The following is a 15069-nucleotide window of genomic DNA, read 5'->3' as shown; positions in this document are numbered from 1 at the left end:
AAATAAATTATTTTGGTGGTAGAATTTGTAAAAAAAACTTGCAACAATTTTTTTTTTTAAATTTTTGTATTTTCAAAAATGTTTTCATTCCATATTTAAAACCAATTTGTTTCTCAGCTAAAATGCAGAAAATCGTAAAAGCAAAGATTTAAGCGGCCAATTAGAGTACTTAAATGAGTCATAATCCCCTTTAACGCCCCTGTAAAAAAATTTGGACTGGTAAATAATTTTTTTAAGCAATTTTACTTAATATCTTTATACTTTAACATTTGTTTTGTTTTTAAAATGAGTCTTTGTGTTTCATTAGCTAAGATGAAATAAATGGCTATAGTGATGGTTAAATAAATAAGCGAACTAAAATATTAAAAATTAAAGTTTGTAAAAAATAAATTTTTATAAGTTTTTTTTTCAAAACTGCATCACACAGCTTTGTAGGTTTGTAGTTTCAAATCAAGTTAGTTCAAGTTTTATGAATTTTTAGCGTAATCACAAAAGTTTCGAAAAAAAAAATAAAAGTATTCAAAAGTTTAAAATTTTCACTTTATTTTTTATTTAAGATTTTGATGTTGTTATACATTTTTTTTGAGATTTCCTTAAAATTTTATAATTTTTGTCACGATTTAATCTTTTTTGTAAATATTAATAAAAAATTTATATTGCTTTGTAATTGTGAGGTTTTAGATTTCACACTTAACAAACTTATTATTTCCATATAAATATTCAAAGATTTCAAAAAGATTCGAAAAAATATAAAACTTTTGACAATTTTTGTTGTTATAGCGGCCTACTGATTTGTAAGATCGCTGGTTTGACTAGAGCTGAAGGCCTAACAATAATTATTTTATCATTATTATTGTTATGATAAATTGTTCCTTAATTGAAAAAATTATTAAAAGTTTAGACAACTGCCAAAGCTCGTTGTATAGATCCATTTCGGGAACTGCTAAATTCATTCATCGGCAACGTTTAGGCGCCGCTGCTTTAACCATTCAGCCATCACAGCGTTTTTTGTTTGTCTTCATTAATCCTACTTCTATTCTGGTTCGTGCCAATTGATATTCACAGCACTGCGACACCTGTTGTAGAATGCATGTGAAAATTGGACTTGTTTGATGGCAATGATGCCATAGTGTCATATTTTATTGACACTTTTTCCCCGTAGCCCGGGATGTATTAACAATTTTTGTTGTTATATCGGCCTACTGATTTGTAAGATCGCGATATTAAAATTTGTGTTTTAAAATTTCAAGCTGTAGACGTTTTTTTTCAAGTTTGAAAATTGTTATTAAAAATTTTAATAATTATCTATATTTTTTTAATTTTAAATAATGTTGTTAGTTTTTTCAAAATCGAAAATTTTTATCTATAAATACTACAAACGCAAAAAAATAAGAATAAAATTAAAATCGCGCCAATGTTTTTTAACATTTAAAGTTTTGTTTATTGATTTGTAATTTTTAATTTTAATTTTTAATATTTTTTCGAAATTTTGTTTTTTTTCATAATTACGCCAGTTTGTTTATTAAAAATAGCAGGGCAGTTAAAATTTGTCAGTTTCACAATACATATTATTTTATTTATTTTATATTTTTTTTTCAAAGTTAGAATGTTTTTCCAAGATTTTAGGTAACATTCTTTTTTCAAAACCTTGCCAGCTTTTTAAGCATGTGATTATATTTAGTTTCGCAAATTTTAATAAAATATGCACATTTTTTTATTTTTTTTTTTATTTTCATGAATATATCAAATAAAATTTTCGTCAAAATTTAATTCTTTAAAATCTAAACGTTTTCAAACGTTTTCTTCAGATTCATATAAAAGTAACCTGGATGGATGAGGGCCTCTAGTTCAATTTAAATATAGTTGCATTCGGCGTTGTAGCAGAAAGGGTAAAACTAATTCTTACTTACCGCATTCAATAGGCCAATAGTAGTGGGCGGCACCACATGTAACGGCGTATAAATATCTTCGTTCTCTTGTCGCACGAACAGCATAACGCGTTCGCTGGTGGGCGGTGTCATGCGGCCACGCTTAATTGGTGGCACGAAATCGCCCATGGCACTTGGTACCAGACCTTGATCTAGCAGGTGATCCTTTTTATCACTGTCGTAAATAAATAAAAAGAGAATAGAAAATATTAGGAAAAAATGTTTGCACTTTTCAAAATGATTGGAATCGAAAAAAAGTGTATAAAAAATCCAAATTTTTTCTAAAGTGCTGGAAAATATTTCGATTAAATTATAACCTTGTTTTTCATAAAAAAATTAAATATTTTTGCATGGTAAATAGAAACCTTAGAAACCTCCGTAAACAATTTTTTTAAAACAATAATTTTGCTTATTTGTATTAAAGACATATTTTAAAACTTGTTTAATATTAATGTATTATTTAGTTCCCCTGATATTTTTTTTCATTTATTTCCTATATTTAATTTATAAATTTTTCTCTCTCACTCATGCTCGCTTAACATTTTCTCTTATGGACGTAAAAGCGCCACGATTTTTACATATACTCACGTCTGCACGTCGGGCGGAAAATGATTATGGAATTTTAGTGTAGGCGCTGCCACTTTTTGTCCATGCAGCAGGAATGGTGATGTACCCTTGAGATCTGGTGCGCCGGTTAGTGAATCAGTCTCATGGCCATAGAAGCTCTGTAATGAAGAAAAAAGATAAATTGTGTGAGATAATATAATGCCATTTTGTTAAAAAAAACTAACCAAACTAACAATATAACGTAACTAATCACACTTATGCTACTCTTTCTTAAATAGTTAAATAATTTTTGGCAAAAATAAGCCGACATTTTTCTTAAAACAGTAAACGTACTAAATGTCAACTAAAGGCGGGATTAAAGAAAAAGAGTATTTCGAGAGTGTAGCATACTTTAAGGTGCTACTAGATCCACAAACAAAACAAAATGTTCTACGGATTACGTTAAAAAATCTGTCTTATTAGATTGCCAGCAAAACTAAATTACTTCAAACATATTCTGCGTTTCCTGTAATTTATAGCAAAGAGGGCTGTGAACTGCATACGAATTTTTCAACTATCTGGATAAACCGGATATTCGAATAACCGGATAGGTAAGCAAAAAATCCGGTAATCCATATATCCGGATTCATAAATGGGAAATCCGGATATCCGCTGTTCGGCTATTCGGATACGTAAACGTAAAATCCGGATATCCGTATGTCCGGATACTGGAATATATAAGTTGAATATCTGCATATCAGAATTGAACGAAGCAAACATCGAAAAATTATTCACAAAATATGTTTGTAGATTATTATATTAAAGAAAAAAATTAAAAAGCTTCAATTTTACAAACAAGTGAAAAAAGAACAGTCCCATTTATTTATATTGTGAAAAAACGCTGTTAATTGATTTAAATCCCCCCCGAATTTATTGTTATTCATGTTAAAGAAACCTATATGGTACATCAATTTGTTGCTTTCACTGGATATCCAAAAATACGGTTATTAACAAGATATTCATAAATCCGGATATCCGGATAGTTTCACAAACGAATATTAACCAGATATCCATTTTGTCCGGATTTTATCCGTGCCAAAGGATATCCGGATATTCGAATATGCGGATAGTCCCAGCCCTAATAGCAAATGATATTGTGTGCTTTGGTTTAAATGCGAACTCATCCTTAGTTGATCACTTTATAGTATACTGCCAATGTTGCATAATTTCAGGCATATCTCTGCTATTATGAGAGTAGCAAATTTTGTTTTGAATGACCTTAATATTATTTTCGCTTAAACTGCCTTTAAACTAAGTAATTTTGCCATTATATTTGCAACCACAACTTTTGTAGTAAATTTACTTTTCTAGTTTTTACTCTCTTGTTTCCTCCTGTAACCAAACATTGCAAGATGAATTAAAAATATGAGAATTCACTTCACTTTTTATAAAAAAGGTATTTTTAAAAAGCGCTTGCAAGCTTCCACTATTCTTCGTAATTTAATTTTTCAATTTCATAAATACATTCCTTGCTCTTTGTAGCATAATTTTAGGCATATATTTGTTGTGCTAAAATTTTTGAATTTTTTTGTTGAGAAAACGCCAAATTATCTTATTAAACTGTTTAAGGTCTCACTATGCTTTCTGTCGATATAAGAAATCTGTCATTAAGGCTACAATTAAATATATCTGAAACGTAGGGTTTATCCGATAACCAAAAATATAGTCTAATATATAAAATTCTTCTGTCACGGTGTTAGAGGCTTAACTCCTCCGAAACGGCTGAACCGATACTCATGAAATTTTGTGAGTATATTGGGTAGGTCTGAGAATCGGCCCACGTCTACCTTTTTTTCGCTATGTGCCTAGGGTCTTGAAATCAATACGTGGACCCGGGTACGCCTAGAATGTGTTATTACAATATGGATAACAAATGAAAACTGTTGATGAGTGCTATAGTACAGGATGATTCTCATACAACTGGGAAGCTAGGGTCTCGAGATATGGCCCAAAACGTAGACCCGGGTACCCCTAGAATGCGTTTATACAATATGGATATCAAATAAAAGCCGTGGATGTGTGCTATATAGTACAGGATAATTTTCATACAACTGGGAGGCTAGGGTCTCGAGATATATTCCAAAACGTGGACCCGGGTACCCCTAGAATGTGTTTATACAATATGGATATCAAATGAAAACTGTTGATGAGTGATTTAGTAGAGGGTAATTTTCATAGGGTGACTAGGGTCTCGAGAAAGAGGCCAAAACGTGGACACGGGTACCCCTAGAATGTGTTTATACAATATAGATAACAAAAGAAAGCTGTTGATGAGTGATTTAGTAGAGGATCATTTTTATACCCCTGGGTGACTAGGGTCTGGAGATATCAGCCAAACGTCGGCCCGTGAACGCCTAGACAATGTTTTTACATTATGGGTATCAAATTGAAGCTGTTGATGTATGCTTTAGTACAGAGTAAGTTTTACACCACTGAGTGACTAGGGTCTCGAGATATAGGCCAAAACATGGACCCGGATACACCTAGAATGTGTTTTGACATTATGGGTATAAAATTGAAGCTGTTGGTGTATGCTTTAGTACAGAATAAGTTTTACACCACTGAGTAACTAGGGTCTCGAGATATAGGCCAAAACATGGACCCGGATACACCTAGAATGTGTATGTATTATGGAGATCAAATGAAAGCTGTTGCTGAGAGCTCTAAAGTTCATTGTGATATTCGATTTAGTCGCATCAACCTGGCAAAACTGATAAATATGCATGCGAAGCCGAAACAAAGACAAGAATTAATAGTACCCACATGCCTATTTACATACGTCCTATATACGTCCTATATTATAACTGAGACGGACTGGGACTGGGATTAGGACTATGACTGGGACTGAGACTCGGAGTGGGAATGGGACTAAGTCTCGGAATGGGACTGGAACAAAATACATACCACCCTCTGGGACTGGCAATAAGAGATGAAGAAGAAGGAGAAAAACTTGAGAGAAGAGAAAAGAGAGAAGGAGACTGAGAAAGAGATAGACTGAGACGAAGATGGAGATGAAACGAAAAAGACGGAGGGAGGAGTGAATAAAAAGATTAGGAAAAAGTGTAGAGGGATAAGGCAGAGTTAGACGGAAAAAGCTTATTAAAATGTATGCAGATAGGCCAAATTTAGGGCAGAACAACGTCTGCCCGGTCTGCTAATTATATATACAAATTTAAATAATTTCAGCTACCGACTGACGAGGATTTTTTCAAAAGCTTCCGGTTTTCGTCGTTACGGAGTTTTTATTGCATAAAAGCATTTCTTGACATTTGTAGCATACATTTGGCACATCATTCTTGCGTGGAAGTTTTTTCAAAGCACTAGATATCCGCAGGATTATATCATTGAAATTTTTTGATCTCACTAAGTTTCTGTTTAATCTAGTTTTAGCTTTTAGGCTATATTAATACATTTCTGAAACTCAGGGGGCATCCTATTAACGAATATCATATTTTTATGCCATAGAGTTCGTCAAAGCATACTGAATTTTGAAAAATATATCCAGCAGTACATCCAGAGTTTAAGACGCGTTTCAGCTTTATTCGAGCATTCGTACAGAAAGTATCCCAATGCTTTAGGCACCGATCTTATCACCACCATTCTAGTGGCTTTTGCGGCTTGGTATCCCATTTCTCAGGAATCCTAGATTTATAAGCATATATCGCAATGCTCTCCTCCGAAATTCAATTTGCAGTGGAAAATTTCTCGGTTTTTTTTTTTTTAGTTTAAGCCATTTGTGATGATCTCTTCTGTGTAAATGTTATATACGTGGTGCTACCTCATGGGTCGTTTTACTTATTGGCGTTACCTCCCCGGGCCATATTATATGCGCTCGCATCTAAAATTATGCCACACGCGAAAACTACTGAAAAATATACCCAAAACGGTTTTTTTTTCGTTCCAGACTTGTTGTTTACATTCGTATCTGGCAGAATGATTTTACATATGAAATTACTTGGTTTAAAGACAAGTTGTGCGTAAATAGCGTTTTCCCCAAAAATATGCAAATCATACAGGCTTGGACTTAAACTTTTACTACATTAAAAATCTAACTATTTACTACTCTAATGTTTTAATAATTAAATTATAAAATTGCTAATTACATTCGTTTGCCAGGCTCCACTCACCTTTTCCATATCATCGGCGGGTGAGAAAAGTACCGGAGGCTTTTGTAAATCTTGCATTGTATAAAATTCGGAACGATCGGTAACTGGGTGATATAGCTCATCGAGTTTCTTGCGTCCTGTGGCGGTCATTTTACGTTTAGCAGCACGACGTTCTTCATCACGCGTTTTACGTTCAGCACCCTGTTAAACAAAATGAGAGAAAAGAAATTGATAAAAATAAATATAAAGTGAAATGTATTTCTATTTAAGATTTATTCAATTTAACTATTTTACTAAATAACTTAATTTAGACTCATCTCGTTAAGTAATAAATTAACTTCTGCTTTACTTTTGAAGCATTTATTCATTAGATTTTTACTGTTATTTTCTTTTTCTTCATAACACAATGTACTCTAGCCAACAAAGGCCAATGAGGTCATTATTATTCAGTATCAATTATAAATAAATGACAATGTGTCCCAGCACGCAATTAAAGCCTTTACAGATCTGAACAAGAGCTGCTAATAGTAGAGCATGGATTTAGTGGAAAAAATTGCTATAAAAAACATATCGAATACTTTATTTAAACAAAAAAAAATCACAATAATAAACACCTTACAACTCGAACTCCAGCGAAAAAAATGCGATTGCTTGACCTTCAAAGTGTCAACACATAGTCACGTTCGTTGCTTAAGTCTTTTGTTTGATGTGAGTTCATTGGTTTGTTCAATGGTTGATTGGACGAACTGGACTTATTTTTATTTAACTTTATATCTATTGTGATTTTGTTGTTGTTTTTGTCTATAATTTCAATTCATATTTGTCGATATCGATGCTGTTGTCTTCTAGTCATGCCACATTTGTGATTGAAATATTATCGAACAAAATCTTTTACAAGTGCAAACAACTTTTTTGCAAATATTTTTTATATAAAATCTCACACCAAATTGTTATTAAGTACATACAAAGAATAATGAAATAAAAGGTAATCAGCAATAGCCATACAGAACCATGACAAAAAATATTTTTAGCAACAAAACAGTATTACGCAAAAAAAGTGTGATATGTGGGTTGAATGCGTGAAAAAAATTGAGTTGGTTTAAAGAAAGTAGCCAAAGCAGCAGTGAGCTGGCTATGAGACAATTGTGTAATGCACTTGGGTGGGCTGCATATTGAACGGTTGCTACACTGACAACTAAAAGACAGTAATTCGCAAAAAACTAGAACTAAATTTGAAGATATACCTACATAAAGCACACTTGAAGCTCCCAGCGACCGTATGTGGCTATGTAAAAATAAAAATAATATGACTTTCATTGAAAAAAATTACTAATCTGACAATGTATGACTTGATTTATGTGCTTAAGCTATGTACTATGGGAATTTTTGAGAAAGTTATCATTAAAATCTATCATTAAAATCTAGCAACGAAGAGGATTTTATGAATAAATTTATGGTTTCGAAAAACATAGTTATTAGGAAAAAAAGTCTGAAACAAATCTAAAGGTCAGAAATATTAGTCGCAATAGTTTTTCAACATTTTGCTGTTTTAGTCCTTTTTTATTTTTTAGAATTTTTTTATTATTCTCCTTATATAACCTCCTTATATTTGCGGAAGAAAAAGAAAACTTTTCGCCAGGTAAATTCTTTTTATTTGCTATTTATTCTCCTTTAATCTTCGTTTGAACTGACGTAAGTCTTAAGGATATATGTATGTATATAACAAAAAACAAAAAATGGTAAAAGCTCTAAATTCCAAAATCTTGGAGGCCGCAAACATAACTTGAAATGTGATGTACAATTTCAATATATCTTAAACCTATTCAAAATTTGTGTTAAATTTTGTAGAACAATTTTTTATCATAACGTTTTGTGTTTCAAAAGTTAAAAGTGGTCATTTTCAAAATATCTCAAAATTTTTTCTGCTCGCTTGAAAAAATATTTCGATTGAAAAGCCATTTGCTTTGGTTTTCCAATTGAAATTTTTTTTGCATGTGAGCAGCAAAAATTTTGAAGCTCTAGAAAAAAAAAAAAAAAACTGTAGTATTTCATAAAATAACTTGGTAATGAAAACAATGCCTGGTTTTTGGGATCCAAAATTTTTACAAATTTTACTATTTGCAAAATTTGTTTAAAGAAAAGTAAAATAAATCTTCTTAGATTTCATGGATCAAACACACAAAACAGAGGTTTTTCCCGGAATATTTTTAACCAATTTTAAAAAAGTGTTGAATTTTCAATATCGATTTTTAGCTTCAAAAAACGTAACTAGAATCACAATATTATTTCTTCGATTTTAAGCAAAATATTAAAAAAAAAAAATTGCGGGTATGTGTGAATTTGTTTTTGAATGTTGAATTTTTTAAAACTTGAAGTTTTTTTTAACTTAAAACAAAACTTAAAAATTATAAATTTTTTCGTTCGCAACTTAAGTAAAAAAATTTCGAAAAGTATTAATTTCTTGTTTACTTTTTTGCTGTTTTTCTTCATTCATGCTAAACGATAAAAATATATTTTTCTGAAAAATAGCAACTTCCAATATGTAACAACTTTGCGCTACATAGAAAAACTTTCATTCGTAATTAAATCAATTTAATATTTTTGTTTGTTTTTAAATATAAACGAGCTCTAGGCCAAATATTTGTATATTCTTAATAAAACACAATACGTGAATTTTTGATATACAATTATATTATTTAATTTGTCGATATTTCGACTTCAGTCTGAAGTCATCATCAGGCATTTTTGAATGCAATATGTCAAAAATTCCTGATGATGACTTCAGACTGAAGTCGAAATATCGACAAATTATATAATATAATTGTATATCAAAAATTCACGTATTGTGTTTTATTAAGAATATACAAATATTTGGCCTAGAGCTCGTTTATATTTAAAAAGTTATAATTCAAAGGCCGTAAACAACAAAAATAATTATTTTTGTTTGTTTATTTTGTAATTACTTTTTTTTGCTGTTTATGATTTTATGATACAAATTTTTATATATTTTCAAAACTGAATTATTATATATTAAGACATTAAAGAATGTAATGGTTTCTATTTGTATAGACATATGTAGAAAAAAACTTATGATTTTGTTTTTAGGGAATATTAATATTTATTCGATGATGGATATTTTAACTTCAAGCTTAGGTGAAATTAGTTTCAGAAATAGAACTATTTTTCAAAATCTAAATATATTTTTAAAATTTAAATTTTTCTAAACTTAGGTTTTTTATTGCTTTAAATTTTATTCACAAACTGAAAATTTTTTTTTTTCCAAAATCTAATACACTACGGACTCATTTAGTCTATGTGAAGTCCTCATAGACCGGCCAGTTTAATCTAATACAACAACTAAATGTTATGGCTTTACTAGTATTAACAAAGAAAAATAAAAAAAAAAAAGCGTTATGACATTGGTTCTAGGGAGTATTTGTTTTAATTATGATCGATATTATGACTTCAAAGTTAGGTAAAATTTTTTTAGAACTAGATTTATTTTTTTTTTTAATTTGAAACTTTTTCCCAAAGCTAACATTTTTTCAAAATTTAAAATTTGTTTTTAAGGCTAAAATATTTTTTACGTTAGACATTTTCTAGGTTTGAAATTTTTTTTTTCAAACTGAAATTTTATTTTTCCAGAAGTGAATACAAAACAAAACGTTTAAACTATAGATAAAGATTAAGAATATTTTTAGATTTGGTAAAAAGTACACGAAACCTTAAAAAAAAAGATAATAATACTCGTTTTAATATTTATAATAATTTTAAATTCTTGTGATATACGAAAATAATAAATAAAGAATTTTAAGGCTTGAACAACTCCGAAGAGATTTTAGGCCGAGCTTCTTTCCAATTTCTTTTAATTTTTGCTACAAATTGGCGGGACGGGACCTACATGTTTTATGCCGACTCCGAACGGCATCTGCAAGGCAGATGAGTTTTCACAGAGAGCTTTTCATGGCAGAAATACATCCGGAGCGCTTGCCAAAAACTGCCGAGGGGCGACCCCGTTTAGAAAAATTTTCCTCTAATTGTAAAACCTTGTTTCTAAAATTTTGATGTCGCTTTGCCCGGGGCGTGAAACCAGGATCTTCGGCTTCGAAAATAATAGTTAAACTTAAATTTCCAAAATATAAAAATTATGCTCAAAATTTTATATATAAATTTTTTTATTAAATATTTGCCTTTTGAAATTTCTTATGTTCATTTCAACAAATTAATCCAAAGCCAAGCGCAATTGCACAATGTCCAACAATGTACTGTAACTGTTCAACCAAACCTTGATGCAGTTCAATGTGATCTATAGAGCCACTTAATCGTTCATATGTTTAATAGTAAATGGCATCACATCGCAAAGCTAACATAAATTTATATATGTTAATAAATTTTTATTACGTATTAGAAAATAAAGTTGACACAAACGCTTAATAAATGACCCACTGATCAACTTTGGCGGCCACCGTGGTGTGATGGTATCGTGCTCCGCCTACCACACCGTATGCCCTGGGTTCGCACCCCGGGCAAAGCAACATCAAAATTTTAGAAATAAGGTTTTTAAATTAGAAGAAGAATTTTCTAAGCGGGGTCCCCCCTCGGCAGTGTTTGGCAAGCGCTCCGGGTGTATTTCTGCCATGAGAAGCTCTCAGTGAAAACTCATCTGCCTTGCAGATGCCGTTCGGAGTCGGCATAAAACATGTAGGTCCCCTCCGGCCAATTTGTAGGGAGAGGAGCACGACGCAAATTGGAAGAGAAGCTCGGCCTTAGATCTCTTCGGAGGTTATCGCGCCTTACCTTTATATATATTTATGAACTTTGTCAGCCAATATAATTCATCAAACTAATGAAAATATTATGCACGTATGTACGTTTATATATATTACTTAATTATGTATACATGTAGGATAGACTGGGTCGATTTATTAACCGATATCGCGCCATCGATTTTTCGATAGGATTTGGGCTCAGGAAAAAAAGTTCCACTACACATACCCAAAAAAATTGCTTTCGAGCCTGCGAAATTTGATTTTTTTTACTTTGATTTTTAAGGTCTTTTTTCATGACATACTTAAAAAAATGTTTATATGTATAGCCTGTCTGACCAAAAATGTTTGCTAAACACATCGGCGATAACAGTTAAAAAAAAAAAACTATTTTTTGGGTCGGACAGGGTATACATATGGAAATTTTTTTAGTAGATCATGAAAAAAACTTTAAAAATCAAAGCCGCTAAAAATGTTGGCGAAAACAGTTTTTTGAAAAAAATAAAAAATATTTTTCAAAAAACTGTTATCGCCAACGTTTTTAGCGGACATTTTTGGGTCGGATAGGCTATACATATAAACTTTTTTTAGTAGGTCATGAAAAAAGACCTTAAAAATCAAAGTCGAAAAAAGTCAAAAAATGAAATTTCGCAGGCTCGAAAATTATTTTTTTGGGTATGCGTATTGGAACTTTTTTCTCCTGAGTCCAAATCCTATCAAAAAATCAATGGCGCGATATCGGTAAACTTTCGTCCATACAAATCTACCTGGGTTAATGTAGGTGCATGGATGCAGACATATATGTATGTATGTACAAAAACGTGATGAATTGCAAGCGGCATTCTAAAGCGACTTCATCGCGAATTTGAAAAAAATGTGGACCCTTACAACAGCAAATTGAATTGAAAATCCGTGAATGATTATCCGGAAAAATGAATAAGGCGAAGTATTTGATGATAAGTTCAAGTATAAGTAAAAGTTTATATGTATGTATGGATGTACATATGAATGTATGTATGGATGAATGTCTTTCTGGTGGCAGTAAGCTAAGCCGCTGCAACTAACAAACGATAATAGCTTGATTGGTTACAAGAACCAATTATGCAAATACCTGAATGGAGACATTCCTTATTGTGGGATGAGGTTGAAGAAAGCTGTGTAAGATGATGACATAGAGCAGTGCTACAAATAAGTATTTATTTATAAAATTGGATGTATATGAAAACTGAAATTTTCGAGAAACTCTTAAAACGAAGTATTAAAAATAGTATTTTTTAATTTTTGTTAGTAAGTTGAATAAAATTGTAGTAAAAAAAAAATTGAATAGTAAAAAAAGGAGGCCTAAACGTAGGCAATATTTGGTTATACCTGAGTAGCAAAAGTGTAATAGTTTTGGCCACATATGAGAGGTGTTTATATATTTGGCCTTGAAGTTATGAGCAATTGAAAAGTAAAGTCCTATCTCGGCAAAAGAAATTGATACTCTACATGTCACTTACCGTACCCGTCCAACTATATGGCTCAGATGAAGAACCTCTAAGAATGTTCGAGAGAAAGTTCTTCGAAAGATTTACGCACATCTACGCATTGGCGACGGCCAGTGCCGAAGAAGATTTAATGATTTGGTATATGAACTTTATGCAGACATCGATATAATCCAGCGAATTAAAACACAGCGGCTACGCTGGCTTGGTAATATTATGCGAAGGAAGTAGAGGAGGAGGGCGGCCCCCACTCCGTTGGAAAGACCAGGTGGAAAACGATTTAAATTCCCTTGGTGAGACCAATAGACGCTACAACCATTTAAACGGTAAAGCACCAATTAAGCAGTTATGAGCCTTAATAAATGTTGAAAATAGGTTTCAGTTACCCGTTGCTGAAAAGGGTATTTTTTTGTCATCTACCAAATTGGGAGGCATACATAGAATTCATATTGCTATGTGGCAAGAGTAAAGTTTCCAAGCTTAGGAAGTTTTCCAAGCCAAATATTTTCAAAACAACCCTATCCAAGCGTTATATACCGGGATTTTTCGTGAGTTCAAATCGTTAATTTCTCTAGCTTTATTGCTCGTAGTGTTCTAAAAACGAATTTTTTTCCAAGTTAAGCAAACGTGAACACATTGGTTTAGTCGTAAATAAACATTTTTTAAAATTTCTCGTAGCACCATCTGCTGTAATTTTGAGTTGATTAAACCCGAATTTTCTAGTCCTTAGCTACATTTGTTGCGTTTCTTTGCTTTGAGAAAGCAGTTTAGTAAGCGCAAAGAAATGGAGGGAAAAAGAGAAGAAAGAATACGAAGGAGAAGAAAAGAAAAAAAAGAGGAGAGAAATAAGAGAAGAAGTCCAAAGAAATGAAGAAAAGGCAATAGAAAATAGAAAAATAATGGTAAGGGAAATAATATTGGATCAAGAAAAAAATTGAGAGAAATAATGAGGAAGAAGAAAGCAAGAAGAACAAGGAAGTCTAAGTTCGGGTGAAACCGAACATTACATACCCAGCTGTGCACTTGAAATGCTGTTGTTGTTTGTTTTGTGTGCTTAATAGTGTTACAAGGCTGCGCAATAATACATATACATATAGTTCTATTCTGAACTAATTTTTCTTCGAGTTATGGCTCCTAAAACATAGAAAATTGCACAGTCATAAAAGGGGCGGTGCCACGCCCATTTTTTAAAATTTGAAGTTTTTCCTATTTATTGTTATAAATCCATTTTAGAAATGAAATACCATTGATATAAAGCTCTTTTTTGCAAAGATATAGCTCATTTTATTCGTCCACGACCCTTTTAAAAATATTTTATATATTTTTAAATATAAACGAGCTCTAGGCCAAATATTTGTATATTCCTAATAAAACACAATACGTGAATTTTTGATATACAATTATATTATTTAATTTGTCGATAATTCGACTTCAGTCTGAAGTAATCATCAGGACTCGGTACGAAAAGAACAAACATACATATTAAAATCATAAAAATACATACTTGCACAAGTACAGAACTTACATTGTTGAATGTAATATGTCGACTAGTGTAACAAAAATATAAGTTTACGAACAGTGCAAAGCAAATAACAATAAAATGTAAATAATACAAAGCCGTTATCATAAACAAAAAATGAACATAAGCAGAAAGTTAGCTATGAGTAGTGAGCGCCGCTCAAGTGATATCAGCCGCAGCCTGCAGGTAAACTCTTTGGTAAACAGTGGGGATGCTCTTATCTATTATTGTTGTTGCTTTTGATCAGCTGCCTAAAGGCAGAGGCAATACCAATTGTATCAGATTTGAAGTTTATACGTTTGTCGCTGGGTGTATTTATGATGTGTAGCATCTCTAATATGTAGCGTTTGTTGTAATTCCTCTCTTACTGTGGAATTTCTACATTTTCTAAATTGGGAGAATGTCCAGTTTCTCTGCAATGCTGTGTTAGCGTCGTTTTGCCATCATTAGGGTTGTTGTGATTTTTAATATTCGTTTTATGCCCGGAAATCCTCGTTTTTAGTTTCGATTTAGTAGTCCCCACATATATTTTGTCGCATACGTGAGACCCGTCACCATTACATAGATTGTTATACAATATATAACAACAAAAATAAATATATTATATAAAAGTGTGCGTGGTCCTTGACCGATTTCGTTAATTTTTCTTCAAAGCATTCC

General features: G+C 31.7%; 1 protein-coding gene across 23 annotated transcripts in view; it reads right to left on the bottom strand.

The window, feature by feature from the left end:
- The window catches only part of grh (grainy head), a 663099-nt gene that overhangs the window by 19527 nt on the left and 628503 nt on the right, over nt 1-15069 (bottom strand). For 21 of the 23 annotated variants that reach the window (XM_067774942.1, XM_067774948.1, XM_067774949.1 and 18 more), the window contains 3 exons: nt 6638-6841; nt 2517-2653; nt 1911-2103 (listed from right to left, as the gene is read on the bottom strand). In XM_067774942.1, the coding sequence (XP_067631043.1) occupies nt 1911-2103; nt 2517-2653; nt 6638-6841 (534 nt within the window). The remainder of the gene's footprint in view (nt 1-1910; nt 2104-2516; nt 2654-6637; nt 6842-15069) is intronic. The other 2 variants (XM_067774956.1, XM_067774957.1) reach the window with 1 other exon arrangement.

This window comes from Eurosta solidaginis, chromosome 3 (assembly GCF_040869045.1).
Source record: "Eurosta solidaginis isolate ZX-2024a chromosome 3, ASM4086904v1, whole genome shotgun sequence".
Lineage (NCBI taxonomy): Eukaryota > Metazoa > Arthropoda > Insecta > Diptera > Tephritidae > Eurosta > Eurosta solidaginis.
The sequence above is the reverse complement of the archived record's forward strand: the minus strand, read 5'-3'. Positions and strand labels throughout refer to the sequence as shown.